This window comes from Alligator mississippiensis, chromosome 3, assembly GCF_030867095.1.
Source record: "Alligator mississippiensis isolate rAllMis1 chromosome 3, rAllMis1, whole genome shotgun sequence".
In the NCBI taxonomy this organism is placed as follows: domain Eukaryota; kingdom Metazoa; phylum Chordata; order Crocodylia; family Alligatoridae; genus Alligator; species Alligator mississippiensis.
This window is the reverse complement of record NC_081826.1, coordinates 1,479,348-1,496,759: the sequence shown is the minus strand read 5'-3', so window position 1 is coordinate 1,496,759 and position 17,412 is coordinate 1,479,348. Positions and strand designations below refer to the sequence as shown.

The 17,412-nt window shown below is 69.7% G+C and overlaps 3 protein-coding genes across 12 annotated transcripts; 1 reads left to right on the top strand and 2 right to left on the bottom strand.

The window, feature by feature from the left end:
- Window positions 1–417: 417 nt before the first annotated feature.
- Window positions 418–5,232, bottom strand: LOC109280179 (riboflavin transporter 2). 2 transcript variants are annotated; one of them, XM_019478759.2, is made up of 4 exons: window positions 3,905–5,232; window positions 1,483–2,399; window positions 1,240–1,363; window positions 418–1,163 (listed from the first exon to the last, which is right to left on the bottom strand). In XM_019478759.2, exons 2-4 carry the CDS (start codon window positions 2,382–2,384, stop codon window positions 951–953), a joined length of 1,239 nt encoding a protein of 412 aa, XP_019334304.1. In that variant the 5' UTR covers window positions 2,385–2,399; window positions 3,905–5,232; the 3' UTR covers window positions 418–950. The 2 variants fall into 2 exon arrangements, with proteins under 2 accessions (XP_019334304.1, XP_019334302.1); XM_019478757.2 differs by lacking the exon at window positions 3,905–5,232 and having other exon boundaries at window positions 1,483–3,872.
- A 70-nt stretch (window positions 5,233–5,302) lies between these two features.
- SLC52A2 (solute carrier family 52 member 2) lies at window positions 5,303–12,218 on the bottom strand. 9 transcript variants are annotated; one of them, XM_059723647.1, is made up of 8 exons: window positions 12,128–12,218; window positions 11,756–11,892; window positions 10,599–10,747; window positions 9,987–10,101; window positions 9,380–9,525; window positions 7,044–7,875; window positions 6,526–6,649; window positions 5,303–6,144 (listed from the first exon to the last, which is right to left on the bottom strand). In XM_059723647.1, the coding sequence occupies exons 5-8, from the start codon at window positions 9,507–9,509 to the stop codon at window positions 5,932–5,934; spliced, it is 1,299 nt and encodes a 432-aa protein (XP_059579630.1). In that variant the 5' UTR covers window positions 9,510–9,525; window positions 9,987–10,101; window positions 10,599–10,747; window positions 11,756–11,892; window positions 12,128–12,218; the 3' UTR covers window positions 5,303–5,931. The 9 variants fall into 9 exon arrangements, with proteins under 9 accessions (XP_059579630.1, XP_059579632.1, XP_059579629.1 ...); XM_059723649.1 differs by having other exon boundaries at window positions 10,599–10,727; XM_059723646.1 differs by lacking the exon at window positions 10,599–10,747.
- On the top strand, window positions 12,107–17,401 carry FBXL6 (F-box and leucine rich repeat protein 6). Its single transcript, XM_059723642.1, has 10 exons — window positions 12,107–12,206; window positions 13,105–13,482; window positions 13,605–13,763; window positions 13,850–13,913; window positions 14,057–14,188; window positions 14,487–14,594; window positions 14,930–15,043; window positions 15,185–15,416; window positions 16,499–16,733; window positions 17,067–17,401. Exons 2-10 carry the CDS (start codon window positions 13,121–13,123, stop codon window positions 17,236–17,238), a joined length of 1,578 nt encoding a protein of 525 aa, XP_059579625.1. The 5' UTR covers window positions 12,107–12,206; window positions 13,105–13,120; the 3' UTR covers window positions 17,239–17,401.
- The last annotated feature ends 11 nt before the right edge of the window (window positions 17,402–17,412 follow it).

The window sequence follows — 17,412 nt, the reverse complement described above, 5'->3', positions numbered from 1 at the left end:
GCCCCGCCCCCACGCGGGACCCCCTGCCCCGCGCCGCCGCTCACCGCCCGCCGCAGCTCCATGACCGCCGCCCGGCCCGGCCGCCTGCGCGCCCCGCCCCGCCCCCGCGCGCCCATTGGCTGCGCCGCGCCCCGCGCCGCGCCCACGCGCCGCCATTGGCCCGCGCACGGTGGGAAGCGGGGGAGGCAAGCCACGCCCCGTCCCTGCGCGCTGCGCGCCGCCATTGGTCCGCGCGGCGAGTGGGCAGAGCGGGCGGGGCCGCCGCGTGGGCACGCCCCCTGCCCCGGCGCCACGTGCGAGCCGGTCCCGGGGAGCCCGGGGCCCGATCCCAGCGCGCCTGCGCCCCCAGCCCCCCCCCAGCGCCCCGGTCTGGCTGTGGCCCCGCGGGTCGCGGACAAACGGGCGGGCGACACGGAGCAGCGCGGGGACACTTTATTGCCAACCAAAAACGCGAGCCGAGCGGGAAGAGGCGCCTCGGGGCTGCCCGCTCCTGCAGCAGCTGGCGGCGCTGGACGCGGGGGCGGCCGCCCCCCCCCCCCCCGGCCGCGTGGGACCCGGGACCCGACAGCACCCACGGGGCTCCCGCGGGCTGGCGTCCGCCTGGGCACTGCTGCCACCTCGTGCCTCAGCCGGGAGCGGCGGCTTTCACGGGGGGGGGGGGAGCTCTGCGGGGTCAGGGGCCACGGGCGGGGGTGCAGGACGCCTGGTTCCCGTCACCCCCACCTGACCCTGCCCGGTGCGATGGAGCTGGCGGGATGGGAGCGGCCGGAGCCGAGCGGGGTGGCCACGTCCCCAGCAGCGGGCACGGTACCAGTGCCCGGCCGTGTCCACCGAGGCCGTCAGCCCGGACCCCGAGATGCAGCTGCAGGGGAGGCCGGGAAATCCCCCCTGGCTCCTTCGCACTACAGGGCTCAGGACACAGGCGGGGCGCCCCGAGCCCGTGCGGCGGGTCAGGCCGGGCAGCGAGTGCTGCAGGGGTCCCCGGCGTGGAAGAGGCGGTAGACGCTGACCAGGGGGAACATGGTGAGGGCGCCCAGCATGGAGCCCAGCTGCACCACGGCCCCGCACCACACCAGCGCGCCGTGCCCCTCGTCCCGCAGCATCAGCCCGATCATCAGCTTCACGTAGGACAGCAGGCCCACGCACAGCACCCAGCTCAGCACCTGCAGGGCAGCAGCGTCAGGCCCCCCGGGGATGGGGCACGCGGGACTCGAACCCTGCACCCGCCCCGCGACTTACGATGAAGGTGGCGCCGGCCGCAGAGTGCAGCAGGGGCGGGCAGGGACTCAGCACCGCCATGGCCATGATGTAGCAGCCGCACCCGGAGCCCACCGCGGTCAGCAGCCCCAGCGCCAGCAGGGACCTGTGGGAGAGAGGGGGGTGGCAGCGGGCACGGAGGCAGGACTCTGGAGCCCCCCAGCCGGCTGCACCCCTGCCCCGACAGCGCGGCCACATGGCCTCTCCCCGGGCGCCCGCGCTCACCGGCTGGGCAGCGCCATGCCCACGAAGCAGGCCAGTGGGTTGGCGAGGGCGGCCAGCGTGGCGGCGAGGTGGTAGGCGGCGCGGCCGTAGGGCAGGCAGGAGTAGGACTGCACGGCCGGCAGCACGGCGTTGCTCAGCGCGTTGGCCCAGCCCAGCAGCCCGAACACGGCGGCCGCCCGTGCCCACGACAGGCGCCCGGCACTGGGCACGGACCCCATCATGGGCCTCTCCTCCACGGGCGCCCGGGCCTGGCTCTGCTCCTTGGCACGCTCGCGGCGGGCGGCCGGGAGCTGCTGCAGCCCGATGAGGGCGGCCAGGCACAGCCCCATCATGGCGGCGAGGAAGAGGAAGAAGAGGGTGACGGAGAAGCGCGGCGGCAAGTACTCAGGCTGCGTGCCATTGACGCAGCGCACGGCCCCGGCGCCCTGCCCCAGCGCCACCAGCCCGGGCAGCAGCCCGCTGAGCCCCTCGCCCACGAAGTAGGAGGTGAGGAAGGGCGCCGGGAAGCGCCGCATGTAGGGCAGGAAGGTGACGGAGGAGGTGCAGTCCACCAGTGCCAGGCAGAAGAGCAGCACCAGCAGCGCCAGGCTGCGCGGCGAGCCGCCCACGACCACCCTGGCCCTCCAGAGGAAGGCCAGCAGCAGGCAGGCCAGCGCCCCCAGCCCCGCCAGCCCGCCGATGAGACCCGGCTCATGCAGCCACTGGGGCCGGAGCCGGTGCAGCAAGGCCACGGCCAACGGCCCCGCGTTGGCCAGCTGGATGAGCAGGGTGAGGTGCGCCGGCAGGTCCCAGCCCTCGGGCGCCTCGGGCACGATGAGCGGCAGCTCCACCCAGAGCCCGTTGATGGCCACCCACGAGCCCGTGCCCAGCAGGCAGGACAGCAGGTGCACGGCCAGCGCCATCCCCACGGCCCGCGCCTGTGGCAGCAGAAGGAGGTCAGTGCTGGCGTGGCCCGGCCTGGCACACGGCGGCCGGGAGCAGACAGAGGGGCGATTCCTGGGCTGGCCGCCCTGGGATGAAACGTCCCTGCCACAGCGTGGCTGCCTGGCCTGACACTTGTGTGCACATGCATTGCATACACACGCTTGTGCAAACACATGCTCACACATGTGGTCATGCATACAGATGGACACACGCACACCCCCCCATATGTCCACTTGTGTGCACACACATATGCACACATGCACTCCCATGTGCGTGCACATACGTAGGCACAAACGTACACATATGCACTCATGCATATATGTGCATGCACATGTAAACGCTCACGTGCACACAGATACGCACACATACATATATGTAGGCATGTGCACTCATACATGTGTGTGTGGACACACTCGTGAGTGCACATGTACAGGCACAGGCTCACACATGCCATCACATATACACATGCACACAGGCACACTCACATGAGCGTGCAGATACACGCGCCCACCCACCCCCACATGCACAGGCAACCACGCGTGCCGGGGGCCATGTTGGTCCCTGGCTCCTGCTCCGGGTGGGGCAGGGAGGGCAAAGTCCAGGCCTGGCTCGGAGGCGACGGCTCCGGCCTCCCCACCCGCTACCCCGGGCTGCAGGGCAGCTCCAACCTGGGGCTCTGCGACCCCGGCCCGTTCCCACCCAGTGCCAGGCCCCGTACCTCTCCACACTCAGGGTGAAGGCACCTTCCCCCCAGCCCTGCACTGCTGGGCCTCGTGTTGCACCCCAGAGGTGGCCGCATCAGCCCTGCAGCTCAAGCCCCGTGGAGGGGAGCCTGCCTGGCTCTGGGCCAGCCCCGCCTGGGGCAGGGGGGAGCCGGCGCCTTCAAAGGGGATTGCATCAAGGCCCAGGCAGCGGGCGGCGCTGATAAGGAGCTGGGAGCAGGGCCCGGGGGGGCGGGAGGTCCCAGGACAATGCAGGCGCAGGCAGCCAGCAGGAAGCAGCAGTGGGGCAGAGCCAGACTGGTGCAAAGGAGCCAGATGGCTGAAAATCCTGCCCTGCCCCAGCACCAGCTCTTGCCCCCTGCCCTGCCCTGGCACCCCTCAATCCCTCCAGGCTGCAGTGCAAAGCCTCCTGGTGCCCCAGGCCTGGTGGTCCAGGATCGGGGCCCCTGGGCTCACAAGCTCCTTGCCTGGTCCTGTCCCCCCGGCTCCAGTGGAGGGGGCTGGTCCCCGGTCCCAGCCCTGGGGCCTGGCTCTGCCCCTGCCGGGCCCGGCTCTCCATCCACGCAGACCCCATAGGAGCAAAGACCGCAGCTGAGCCCCTTCTCAGCCAGGCCAGGCTCTGCGGGCGGATGCCCCCCCTTGCACAGCACCGAGCTCGAGGCACCCCCTGCCCCCGGCTCTCCTTGAGCCCATCCCACCCGCTCCCCATGGCCCCCAACATGCCAGGAGCCCCTCTGCCCTGGGCAGCCATGCCAGGGACCAGGCACCCATCCTACCTCGCAGCTGCCTCCTGCCCTGGCCCAGGGCTGGCACAGACTCCCTGCTGCCCGGGGAGGCGCCGGGGTTCACCCATAGCGCAGGGCGGGCCCCACATGACCGAGCTGTCAGCCCCTGGCATGGGCCGGAGGCTTCACGCCTCCACTGATGACCCGTGACGGGACTGCAGCCACGTGGGAGGCACAGGCAGAGGGGCCGTGGCGCTGGGAGGGGGGGGATGCGGCTGATGGAGCCCAGGGGCCTAACTGCAAAGTAAGCCCAGCGCCGCCAGAGCTGGGGCTTCCCTGCTGGGGGGACAGAGTCGCCTTGCTGCCGGCCCAGGACCCCCCAGACAAGGCCCTCCGGGACCAGGGGCTGTGAGCAGAACCCCTGCCCCAGGCAGCTGCGGGACACTCTAGTGTAGACGGGGCTCCTGCAGCAGGGACGGAGCAGGCCTCCCCTCACAGGTGGCTGCCCTGCCCTGCCCTGGCCCCCCCCAGGCTCCTGGCTGAGCCCTCACTGCCCCCAGCCAGGGCAGGAGGCTGCATTTGCCCCTTGAGCCCTTCTCAGGTGCCAAGAGGCCGGTTACAAAATCCCTTGGCCAGTGCCACGAGGATGGAGGGGACCGGGCCGGGGGTCGCATACCCATCCCTGGGGCATCCAGGTAGCGCACGGCTGCACGTGCCCCCGAGTCTGCCCAGACCCAGACCCAGAGCCAGTTCACCCCCAGGGCAGGCGCCAGGGCTGCTGTCTCTGCCCCCGACACACGTGTGCTCCCACCCCATGTGGCTTCAGTCTGCCCTGGGCCTGGGCACATGGCTGCCCCGCTACCTCCTGGGGAGGCTGCACGTGTCCTGGAAGCCTGTCCCCCGGCTGCGCTCGGGGCTGCGCATCAGAGGCACCGGAGCTGCTCCCCAGGCGCTGGGGGAGCCGTGCAGCCCCGCGCCCATCACATGCCGTGCAGGGGGTCAGGCCCCGATGATCGGTCTTGCTCCCGGGTGAACCCCCCTTGCTGCCGGGCCCCAGCACGGGGCACAAAGGCGGGTCTGTGCTGGGAGAGTCATGCAGCCGGGCCGTGATGCTGCCTGCGGGCCCGGGGGCTGGACGGGGCCCAGGAGGGAGGTGTGCCTGCATGGTGGGGGCCGGGCCACCTTCCAGCTTGGGGGGCAGAGGCTGCCTGTGACAGAGCGATGCCAGCTGGAGTTGCCCCCCTGCCCCACCTGGGTACAGATGTCGGGAGCAGACGCAGCCCACGGGGCCTGGCCTGGCTGACCCGGCCCCTGCCCTCTCCCCCCAGCCCTGCTTGGAGACGTGCCCGGCTGGAGGTAGCCAAGGGGCTGCCCCCCAGCCTCAGCCCTCTCCCCACCTCAAGACAGCTCCTTCCCCGTCCAGCGGCGCCTGCAAGGAGTCGACAGCGGTCACGAGATGAGGCTTTATTCCCGGCCCAGCCGCGCGCCTACAGATGGCAGCGGGGCAGAGAGGGGCCACGCAAGGCAGCCGGGGGCAGGTGTCTTTGGTACCATAGCATGTCCTGAGCCGAGACCCCTTCTGTGCCAGGGGCATCCAGGCCCCCCTGGCAGGGCTCACTGCCTGCCCAGCCAGGGTGCATGGCTCTGCACTCCGGCGGGGATGGGGTATCAATTGGGTTGCTACCCCTTCCCCTCCCTCAGGACAGGGGCATAAACCCAAGGACTCCGGCTGCACTGGCCCCTTTCCCCAGGGGCTAACACAAGTTGGGAGCATCAGGCTCCAGCGCAAGGCAGTGGGATACGTGGGCTCTAGCTTGTAGTGGCAGTAGAGGAGGGGGGTCCCACACAGCTGGCTCCTGGCCCAGACACTGGCCAGCCCACTTCACTGCTCCCCCCGGCCAGGCCTGCCCTGCACGTTACTGGCCTACATGCCCCCGTGTTCCCGGCAGGAGGGGGCCAGCCCCCCCAGCAAAGCTACAGGCTTTCCTCTAAAGCATCCACTACTGGCCAATGCAGGGGACGATGCAGCACCCCGAGGTCCGCTGGGCGCGCGGGCGGGGGGCTGGGCCCGGCGGGACTCAAGCCCCGCAGTTGTCCACACAGTCCTGCCCGCTGTGGAAGAGGTGGTAGATGCTGACGAGGGGGAACATGGCCAAGGCGCCCACCAGGGAGCCGGCCTGGATGACGGCGCCGCACCAGAGCAGCGCGGTGTGCCCCACCTCGTGCAGCAGGCTGCCGATCACCACCTTCACGTAGGAGAAGAGGCCCAGGAACAGGATCCACGACAGCACCTGCCGGGAGAGGCTGCATCAGCCCCTGCCTGTGAGCCGAGGCTTCCTCAGGGGGACGGGGGACTTGGCCCAGCTCAGAGCAGACTCGGGACAGAGAACTAGAGCCAGCAGCTCCCGTGGATCCACCTTCTAGGGGTTGGTGCCTGGGCCTGGCCCCACATCTGGAAACGGGGGTGCTGGCAGTGTGCTCGCGATGCCCAACCCGGCCGCAGGAGACAACCTCAGCACAGCCAGGAGCAGGGGCCGGCCCTGCTACCCCAGGAGAAGTCCCTGCCATTTAGAGCCAGGCGGGTGGTACCCAGGAGAGGTGGCAGGGGCAGACACCCCCTCCCCAGCACATGCCACGTGGCACCAGGAGAGCTGGCAGCCCCCGGTACTCACCACGAGGATGACCCCTGCGGCGCTCCCCACCAGCGGAGGGCAAGGGCTCAGAGCTGCCAGCACCATCAGGTAGGCTCCGAACACACCTCCCAGCGCGGAGATGATGCCCAAGCCCACCGCCGACCTGTGGGCAGAGAGGACGGGGTCACAATGCTGCGGGCGAGCTCCGCCCGGGCCCAGAGGTCGGGAACAGAGTCCAGGGTGGGCTGAGCCTGTGCCCACACACTCCAAGGGCAGTCACTTCCCCTGAGTTAGCAGCCCAGGATCTCGACTTGTCCCGTGTCTGCTCCTAGCATGCCCTGCCCAAGTGCAAGGTACAGTTTGAATGGGCCCGTGGACCTCATGGGGGGCTGGGGCCGTTCAAGAGGGGTTCCCTCCACCCAGCCAGCTGGCCGGCACGCAGGACAGGAACCAGCTCTCGTGAAACCAGGACACGGGTCTTTGAGCACTAACGGTGGGGCACCAGCCCCGACACCTCTGCCCTGCGGAGGTGGGGCGGGGGAGCTGCCCGCACTCACCTGCACAGCACGAACATGGCCAGGAAGCAGGCGACGGGGTTGGCGATGTTGCTGAGCACGACGGCCAGGTGGTAGGCCAGGCTGCCGTAGGGCAGGCAGGAGTAGCTCTGCACCGAGGGCAGCACCCCGTTGGTCAGCGCGTTGGACAGCCCCAGCAGTCCCAGCAGGTAGATGGTGCGCCTGCTCCAAAAGGAGGGTGCCAGGGTGGTGGGTGCTGGTACCGCGGGGGTGCTGGCGGGGCTAGGGGTGCCGTCCTGAAGTGGGAAGGACTCCTCTGTGCCCACGCTGTCCTTGGAGGGGCTCTTGGGCGTGGCCGGCCTCAGCCCCAGGAAGGCGAGGGCCGAGACAGCCAGCATGGCGAAGAGCAGCCAGAAGTAGGTGGTGGCCGAGAAGCTCTCCTCCAGGTAGTGCGGCTGCGAGGCGTTGTGGCCGGTGCCGTTGCGGCACTCCAGCTGCCCCACGCCCTGCCCCAGCGCCAGCACGCAAGGGAACAGGGCGCTGAGGCCCTGGCCGATGAAGAAGGTGCGCACGAAGGGCTGCGGCAGCCGGTACATGAAGGGCAGGAAGGTGACATTGGATGTGCAGCACACCAGGGCCAGGGTCAGGGCCAGCACCAGGTAGGGCAGGCTGCGGGGCTGCCCTGCCACCAGCACCGTGCGCTCCCAGAACAGGGCCAGGAAGACGGCAGCGATCAGGCCCAGTCCCTGGACGCCGTGGATGACCCAGCGCTCCTCCAGCCTGCCCGGGGCCAGCTTGTGCACCAGGGCCAAGGCCAGGGGGCCCACATTGCCCAGGGCGATGAGGACAGAGAGGTAGGCGGGCAGGTTCCAGCCTGCGGGGAGGGGAAAGAGGGTGAGACACAGAGAGAGAAGCCTCCCTGGACCCCCCCCCCCCCCCCCTTCCCAGTATGGCAGGTCGCCCAACCCCACAGCACTGGCTGGGTCCTGGGGCCAGGACCGAGGGTCTCCCAGGCTTTGGAGCAGTCTCCAGCTCCCTCTATCCTATCGCAAGGGTGGAGGGGGCCGAGCTTCCTGGCTGCAGGGCCTGGGCCCTGCCGCGTGCCTCTGCATCCCCTCCCCGCCGTGATCCGAGACGACAGCTGCAGACAGCCTGGCCCGGCCCCTTGCTCTGGGCTCTTTGCCCTCCTTGAAGGGCAGCAGAGGGATTAGGTCTCCCCCGCCAACAGCACAGGGCTGCCCAGAGGAAGGCCAGGCTAAGGGGGCGACCCCCAGCTGGCCCAAGGAGGGGAGATGCAGAAGGACCCAGCTCTCCCCGCGAGCCCCACGTGCCTGGGCCAGGTTGGCCGGCCACGGCGAGGAGGGGCGCGGGGGAATTCCAGCCAGGAGCAGGCCCGCTCCAGGCGCTGAGTCATGCAGGCTCAAGCACACGCAGAAGGAAACGTGACCTGCTCTCCGGGCACCGGCGCTCGGAACAGCCTGTGCCCGCCACAGCAGGCGCCGCACGGGGCAGACGGGAGAGGACAACTGCCGCGGGGAGCCAGACGTGGCCTGGACGACTCCCCGGGAGCCCCAGGACCCACGGAGCACGAGCAGGCAGGCAGCCCTCCGCAGCTCACGGGCCAGCTCCTGTTCCCAGCCGGGTCTGAGGGGGGACGGGGTGCATTCCAGCTCCTCCACGCTGCCTGGAGCAGCAGCCCTGCACGCAAGGAGGGGAAGCAGCCTTCCCCGAGCCTCCAACCAGCCATGCTTGGGCCAGGGGGCCAAGGCAGGGAGCAAACGAGGAGAGCAGGGGCAAGGGGGGGTGTCTCTACGGGCGGTTCGCAGCCGGGGCCCCACCCGAGGCCGGACTGCCTTTGCTGCTGCCTCACATCTGCTTCCTCTGCCCCCCGCGGTGGGTGGAAGGGACTGCCCCTTCCTGCCTTTGTCCTGCGCCAGCCGGGGTTCGCTGCAGCTGGGGGCCCTCCGCGGAGCTGGGTGCACGACTGGCGCTGGCAGCCCCAGCCCCTGCTGAGACTCGCTGCTCTGGGGTCAGAGCTGTCACAGCTCCACGAGGTCCCAGCCGGGCCCCCATCCCAAGGCCAGAGCTGACCCAGTGCGTGGCGAGGCCTTGTTCTTCCCCTGGCTGTGCTCCTTGAGAGGGAGATGGTGTCTTCCCCTCCCCTTCTGTTCAGTCACCCTGGGAAGCCCTTCCTTCCTCCTTCCCCCAGCTCTGAGGGGCATGCAGCAGCTGGGAGCAAGGAGAGCAGCTCAGGCAGGAACAGCAGCACGGGAGGCCCCGGTGGCAGTTGCAGCACAGCACCGAGATGCCAAACACGTGCCCCATGCCGCTGTGCCCTGGAGAAACCCTGCCACCCCTGAGCTTCCTCAGCTCCTCACCTTCTGGAAGTGACTTCACCACCACGGGCAGCTCCACCCAGAGGGAGTTCACGGCGACCCAGGAGCCCATGCCGAAGAGGGCCACCAGCACGTGGGTGAGCGCAGCCTGGCGTGGCTCACAAGCAGCCATCCTGTCGGCACGGACGCTGCAGAGAGGAGTGGGGCGCGAGTCAGTGCGGCTGCTGGAGCGTGTGCTGCAGCACGGCCAGCTGAGGCCCCCACGACCTGGCATGAGGGGACCATCGTGGGCCCTGGCAGCCCTCCACGGTTGTGTATGGGGGTGAAGAGTGACAAGATCCTGGGAGCAGGCTGGAGGGGGCAGATACCGGCCAGGGCAGACTTCCCACCTGGCCCGTGCAGCCCGTTTCCTCCGAGCCCTGGAGGGGCTCTCTGCCCTCTGCCTGCTTTAGAGCAAGGGATCTTTCATGCCAAGCCCAGGGCACCCTCCAGCTGAGCCTCTGGTCGCTCGAAACCAAGCTCGACCAGTTTGGACCTAGATTCATCCACAATCAAGGGAGGGAAAATGTTACAGCGCTGTGAAGTTACCCCTACAAGGCCCCTTGCTCAAGCAGAGGGCAGAGGAGAGAACAAGGTGCACGTCTGGTACCTGATAATCTTGTGCGTCTACGACAGAGTTGCTCCCCACAGCCCGGGCTACAGCCGGCAGAGAGACACGAGGAGCCGGGCGCTGTTGGTGACAGGGCCCCTGCAGCCAGCCATCGCTGGGAGAGATGGAGACAGACAACGGGTTATCCTGCAAGCCGGGATGATGCCGATGTGGGCCCAAGCCAGGCTCAGGTGGTCAGCGCCCCACGGGGGGAGGCTCCATGAGACGCTGCACGAAGCCTGGGCAGGAAGAGGCTTAGGCAGGCTGGCTGGGGACCAGCGCAGGCTCTGGGCAACTCCCAGTCAGGCTTTAGTCCCTCTCAGGAGAAACCCCACGCTGGGGAGGGCTGTGGGTCGGGCTGGGGGACACTGGCGAGTGGGAAGTATCTCGTTATCTGCGGCCGGGGGCGGCTCCGAGCAGACCCCACGAGGCCACTCACCTCTCACCCCACGTTAGTGTCCAGTGCTTGCTAAGCCCCAGACAGATCTCCCACAGGAGCAGGGCAACAGGTGCCGCTCAGAGCAGGCACGGGGCAGGGGAAAGCACCCTGCAGCACCCCCTCCCTGGGTGATGGGGCAATTCCACCCAACAGGCTCCGTGCACCCCCCTTACTGGTGGCCCCAAGCCGTGGGGAAGGGGATGGGGGTGGTGGGAATGGCACCAGCACCTCGGCCCACCGCCGCGAGCTGAAGGAAGCAGAGAAGCCACGAGCCCGCGTTGCAGCAGGCATCGGAGCAAAGGCTGAAAGCCAGGAGCAAAGGCTGAAAGGCAGAGATAAAGCAGCCGGGGCAGGGAGCAGCAGCACGGAGGGAAGGAACGTGCAGAGCCAGCCCCAGCCCCCGCACAACAGGCATCTCCGCCACCCCGGGCTGTGCCGGCCCCTCCGGTCACGAAGGGAGCCCCGTAGCCAGGCTGGACACGAGGGCTCTGCAAGCGCCGTTCGCCCGACTGGGCTGCAGCCTCCCGGGGAAGGCGAGCTCGGCGCGGCACAGACCCCCTGGGCCAGGCAGCCTCACCTGCCCGGGCCTTAGCCACCCCTCTGCACTGCCAGGGCCGCTGGGAGCGTGCCCGTTGTCCTCCCACCCCCCGGTGCCCGGGCCGCAGCGTGCTCCGCGCAGGCTCCTGCCCCGGCACCCAGCCGGGCCCTCCACCTTACAGAGCCGGGCGACCAGGGCAAGGCGACGAGCTGGTCACCTCCGGAGCCGGGCGCGCGATGCCTGCAGGCCTGAGCCGGCGCCTCCCTTGGGAAGCCGGCCGCTCCGCCGAGCCCTGCTGCAAGGTGCAAGAAGGGACCGAGGAGCTGCCGACAGCCTCTGCCGCACGGAAGGAGTGGCGACGAGGAGCCGGAGGGCAGCTCCCGCCCCCGCCCCCGTGGAGCCGGCTCCAGGAACCCGCCCCGGCAGGTCTCCGCCCGGCCTCAGCCGGCGCCGCGCATCGCTCCAGGCCTCGCCACGTCCCCTTCCGGCGCGGGAACCAGCGTGCCCAGCCTCGCACCAGCCCTGCCCGATTCAGGGAAGAAGGGTTTCTCTTCCCCTGCGCCAAAGCGCGCCCCTTGGGCAATCGACATTGCGCAACGGGCATTTCGGGAAGGGGGGGCGGGGGTCGAGGGATCTCAGCAGCACCCCCGGGCGAGTCGACGGCTGCTGCAACAGCGCCAGTGACCGCGGCTTCCCACGGCCGCCTGCCCCAGGGCCCGGGGGGGCCAGCCCCCGCTAATCCAATCTGCGTCTCCCAGCGCCGCGCGGCTCGGGGCATGGGAAAGGCCAGACCTCATTTGTTCACGCCAGGCTTCACCTCCAGGCAGCCTCCGCGCCCTGCTGCGCGCCGGCTCCTTCCTCGGGGCAGGGGGGGCGGGGGCCGGGCAGGGGCCCCTCCTGCCGCGCCGCACCGCGCTCCCTCGGGCATCCTGGCAGCACCAGAGCACGGCTCCGTGAGACACGCGACACCCGCGGCCTTACCCCCACGCCAGGCCTGGGCACGCCAGGGCACCCCCCCGCCCTGACCCCCCTCAGTACCCTCCAGACCCGCCCTGCCCCCTCCAGAGCCCCCCTGCCCCCACCCCCATACACCCCACGAACCCCCACCCCCACACACCCCGCGCCCTGCCCCGCCCCCACGCGCTCCGCAGCAGCTCAGCTCACCCCTGGCGGGAGATGCAGGCCCCGCCCCGGAAGGGGCGGGACAAGATGGCACCGCCCCCGGGCCCCGCTCCCGCTGCAGGTGAGTCCGCCCGGCCCTTCCCGGCATCCCCCGCGCGCGCGGCGCCCCCGGCCCGGCCCGGCCTGGCGCCGCCCCTCCCCTTGCCCCGCGCCGGGCACTGCTGCCCCTTCCCACAATGCCCCGCGGCAGGGCCCTTCAGAGTCCCCTGTCCCTTCCCACAATCCTTTGCACCACGCAGCCTTGCCTCTTCCCATAATCCTTTGCATCAGGCAACCCTGCCCCTTCCCACTACCCCCCCCACTCCCTCCCGGCCCCTCCAGACACCTCTGCCCCTTCCCACAATGCCCTGCAGCAGGGTCCCCTGCCCCTTCCCACAGTCCTTTGCACCAGGCACTCTTACCTCTTCCCACAATGCCCTGCAGCAGGGTCCCCTGCCCCTTCCCACAGTCCTTTGCACCAGGCACTCTTACCTCTTCCCACAATGCCCTGCAGCAGGGTCCCCTGCCCCTTCCCACAGTCCTTTGCACCAGACACTCTTACCTCTTCCCACAATGCCTTGCAGCAGAGTCCCCTGCCCCTTCCCACAGTCCTTTGCACCAGACACTCTTACCTCTTCCCACAATGCCTTGCAGCAGAATCCCCTGCCCCTTCCCACAGTCCTTTGCACCAGGCACCCTTACCTCTTCCCACAATGCCCTGCAGCAGAGTCCCCTGCCCCTTCCCACAGTCCTTTGCACCAGACACCCCTGCCCCTTCCCACAATGCTTTGCAGCAGGGTCCCCTGCCCCTTCCCACAGTCCTTTGCAGCAGACCGCCTGTGCCCTACCCCCGCCCCATTCCCGGTGCCCTTCCCAGAATGCCCCCAGCGCGTGGGGGTGAAAGCGGGGGGGCGCGGGCCCCTGGAGCTGTTGGGGGCCCGGCTCGGCCCCGGCTCACGGGGGGGCGCGCTCCTCCGCAGACGCAGCGGCGGCGCCATGGCGGCGGTGGGGGGCACGGGGCGGCGGCGAGCGCGCGGCGTGGCACGCGGCCCCCCCAGGAAGGCAGCGCGCCGTGGCGCCGCCCCAGACTACTGGCTGCACGCGACGGAGGACGACGTGCTGCTGCTCGTCGCTGGCGCGGGGGCCGCGCCCCGGAGGGCGGGCGGCGGCAGGAGGCGCCGGGCGCGGGGCCGGAGGAGAGCGGATGATGGAGGCGGGAGCCCGGCCGAGGGGGGCGCGGCGGGCGCTGCCGGCGCCGCCCCGCAGAGCGCCTGGGGCGAGCGTGTGCCGCTGGAGATCCTGGAGCGTGTCTTCCGGGTGTCGGTGGCGTGCGAGGGGGCCGTGCCCTTCCTGTGCAGGTGCGGGGCCGGCTCCTGTTCCCCGTCCCCGGGCATCGGGGGCCACGGAGAGCCGTGGCTCTCGGGGTGGGGGGGGTACGTGAAGGGGTGCCTGGAGTGCGAGGGTCCCCTGTGCCCCGCAGGGTGGCCCGTGTGTGCCGGCTGTGGTACCGGGCGGCCGCCAGCCCCGCGCTCTGGCAGCAGGTGTCCGTCGGCTTCTGCTGGGTGGAGCCGGGCAGGAAGCAGCCTCCGGCCACGGAGAAGAGGGTGCTGGGCACGGTGGAGTGGCTGACCGCCAGCAGGTAGGGGCCACCGGGCGCGGAGAGGGGACTGACCGCCCCAGGGGCCGGCGGCGCTGGACTCACTCCGGCCCGCTCCCTCCTGGCAGGTTCTCCCTCCTCCGGGACTTCGCGCTCTGCCACTGGAAGAGCCACGTGCCCTTCGTCCTGAAGGTGAGGAGGACCCCCCGCCCCGGGCTGTGCTCGGCGCGACGGCGACACCGAGTCGGGGCGCGGCCCCGGGGCTGTCCGACCCCTGGCCCCAAGCGGCGCCCGAGGCCTGGGGGGACCGTTGCTTCTCCCCCTTCTCTTCCCAGGCCCTGGGGGAGTGCTGCCCCCTCCTCACCTCCCTCAAGCTGTCGCACTGCAGCGGGGTGCAGGCCGAGCCCCTGAGCCTGCTGGCCAAGCGCTGTCCCCGGCTGGAGAGCCTGGACTTGCAGCACTCCCAGGTAGGGGCAGGACGGAGGCCCTTTGTGCCCTTCCAGGAGCAAGGCGGGGTGGGGGTGACGGCTGCCAGCCGCGTGCCAGGGCAAGGGCTGGGGACGCACTGCCCACGTCTGCCCCCTCACCGCAGGGAGCGTTCATGGGCATTGGGTGCCTGGCGCGCGCTCGGAGACACGGCCCCCACGCCCAGGGGTAGTACCCAGCCCCTTCCCGCACCGGGAGTGCGAGCCCCTGGCCTGGCCTGACCCCTCTGCTGCAGCCAGCGGCTCACCTGGCTCCACGCCCCCCTCGCTCTGTGCCCAGGTGGACTCCTTGGCCGTGCTGAGCTTCCTGGAGGTCGCCGGCTCCCGCCTCAAGCGGCTCTGGCTGACGTACAGCAGCCGCATGAACGCCATCCTCACCACGCTCGCGGTAAGCTGGCAGAGACCGCGGGCCAGGGATGGGGTGGGAGGTCCTGCGCTGCCTGTGTGGCCAGCGGTGCAGGAGCGAGTGGTGGGCATGGAGGAGCAGATGAACAAGGTCCTGCCCCTGCCACACCCAAAACCCGTGCCCCGTGGTGACGCTGGGGACAGCTCGGCCTCCCGGGCGGTGGTTTCAGGCTCTGCCGGCTCGAGCTGAGGGTTTTCCTTGCGGCTGCAAGACCGAGAATCCCAGTCCCCAGAGACTCAGCTTAGAGGCCGGAGGGGGAGGTCGTGCCCCGGGCCCTGCACGTGCCAGGCAGGAACAGCCCGCTGTGACCTCCGCAGGCCGGGAGCTGCCCGGGGCTGCGGCTCTTGGAGGTGAACAGGGACATCAAGCAGAGCAGCCAGCGCTTCCAGCTTCCCGTGGAGCAACTGCAGGCAGCCAGCCCGGAGCTGCAGGTACCGGCCTTCCCCTGTCCTGCCCGGACCCCCTGACCCCTGCCCACACTTGGGACCAGCCCTGCTGCCTCTGGGCACGGGCAGCTCTGCCTCAGAAGCGTCTGCCTGCTCCCGGCTCCCCTTGGCCTGTGTCCGATCCAGGTGCTGCGTCTCCTCAATGTGATCTGGTCCCCGAAGCCAAGCCCCCGCGCAGCCCCCGCCACCCTGGGCTTCCCCCAGCTGGAGGAGCTGTGCCTGGCCACCACGGTGCTGTCCTTCGTCACCGACGGCGTCCTGCGCCAGCTTCTGTGGGCCTCTGCCCGCCTCCGCATGCTCGACCTGCGCGGCTGCTTCCGCGTGACGCCCAAGGGGCTGCAGGAGCTGCCCTGCCCTGGTGAGTTGCATGTGGCCGTCTAGGCCCGGGGTGGGCACCGCATAGGCCCCAAGAGCCCCATGCTGCTCGGGCTCCTGTGCACAATGCATCACCCCAGATGCAGCTGCATTTCCAGCTGCCTTGGAGTTGCCTCCCAGACTTCCCGTCTGAGTACCCCCAGTGGAGCATGGGGCAAGGCCCTTGTGTGTGCAGCGCTGCAGCCAGGTGCAGACGCAGAGATGGGGAACAAGCAGGGCAACACGGAGGTGGAGAGGCTGTGGAGCTCCAGCAGCTCTCCTGCCCAGCAGCTGCTGCAGGGGCCAGCTGTCCCCCTGGCTGGGGGCTGGCGTGGGGCACACGTGGCTGGCAGAGACAAGGCTGGGAGGGGAAGGACCAGGCAGCCCGAGGCAGGGAAGTTGCAAGGAAGCGCACAAGGACATTGAGCGGCACAGAGGGGCTTCCTTAGGGGGAGACTAACGAGGCCAGGCCTGGGCAGTCTGCAGAAGAGGTGCTGGAGGGGGCAGGAGAAGGGTCCACAACACACGCAATGGGGAAGAGAAAGTCCCTGGGATTTATTACTGACTGTCTGTCACCAGGCGGAACAAGGGTCACATGCAGACCGAGCAGGCAGCAGTTTAACACAAACACCAGGGAGGTCTTTTCCCCCCAACATGGCATTAAAGGGGGGACTCGTGGCCCCAGAGGTGGTGGGAGCTGAGAGCTGAATTGGATTCACCAGGGCTCGGACACATGTGGAGGAAAGGGGCATCGATCGGTGGCTCTGGGGCAGGGAGCGAGGGGCACGGCCTCTGCATCACCCTGTCTGGACCCCAGTGCTGGAGGCTGCAGGGAGAGAAACAGGGGAAAACCCTACTTAGCTCTGGCCACTCTCCCTGCAGCTCCGCTCCCTGCCCATGGGACACGGGACGAGGCAGGACAGACCTGGGGTGTGACCCAGTCCATGGCAGCATTGAGGTCCTCTTACATGGGATGCCTGGGGGCTACAGGGTGGCCTGGGAGCCACCATGGAGCCCTACAAAGCCCCAGCCAGGCACTGAGCCCCATTGCCCCCTGCCTGAGCCCCCTGACCTTGCACCCCACAGACCTGGAGCAGCTGCACCTGGGGCTGTACTGCAGCCCGAGCGCCCTGCCGCTGCCCACCACGGGCAGCCCCCTGCTCACCTGGAAGTGGCAGCACAGCCTGCAGGAGCTGGACCTGGCTGGGCAGAGCTTCAGCGAGCGCGACCTCGAGCAGGCCCTGGCTGCCTTTGCCCGCGGCCCAGCCCCACTACGTGCCCTCAACCTCACTGGCACCAAGGTCACCCTGAGCACCGTCAGGTGAGTGCGGGCACAGCCGGGCAGCAGTGCTGCAGGGGCCGTGGCCCAGCTCTGCTCCTCAAGCCCCTGCCTACTCACCGGGTCCCCCGGGCTGGTGCCAGAGCTGTCCTGCGGGTGCCAGGCCAGGCACCCGTGTCTCTTGCAGGCTGGACAGCCCTGTTGCCCACTCTAGGGCCAAGCCAGAGCCTTTGGCCAGCCTCACTGGCCTCAGCAACTGGGTCAACTCTCACCTGAGGGTCTGCACAGCACCTGCCTCCCCAGCCCTCCATAGGTGGGGGGGTTACACCAGCCTGAGCCCCCTCCTCCAATAACTGCCTCTCTGCTCCGCCGCAGCGCCCTCATCCTCAGCTGCCCCGGCCTGAGCTACCTCAACCTGTCGTCCTGCCGCCACTTGCCCCGTGGCACAAAGAGGGCGTACCGGGGGCCGGCTGCCATCCGCCAGTGCCTGCAGGGGCTCCTGACCCACTCCGACGAGCTGGAGCCTGCCCAGGACACGGGGCGGTGACCCACAACCAGCCCCAGCCACTGGAGTCGTGGCTGCTAGAGCCGATGGGGTTGGGGCCGTGCCCTCCTCGTCTTCCTCCCGCCCCCACTTTTTGTACATGCCTCCTTGTGTCTTTTATAGCGTTTCTACTGCCCAACGTGGCACAATAAAGGGCTGTTCCAGCCAGGAGCCTGG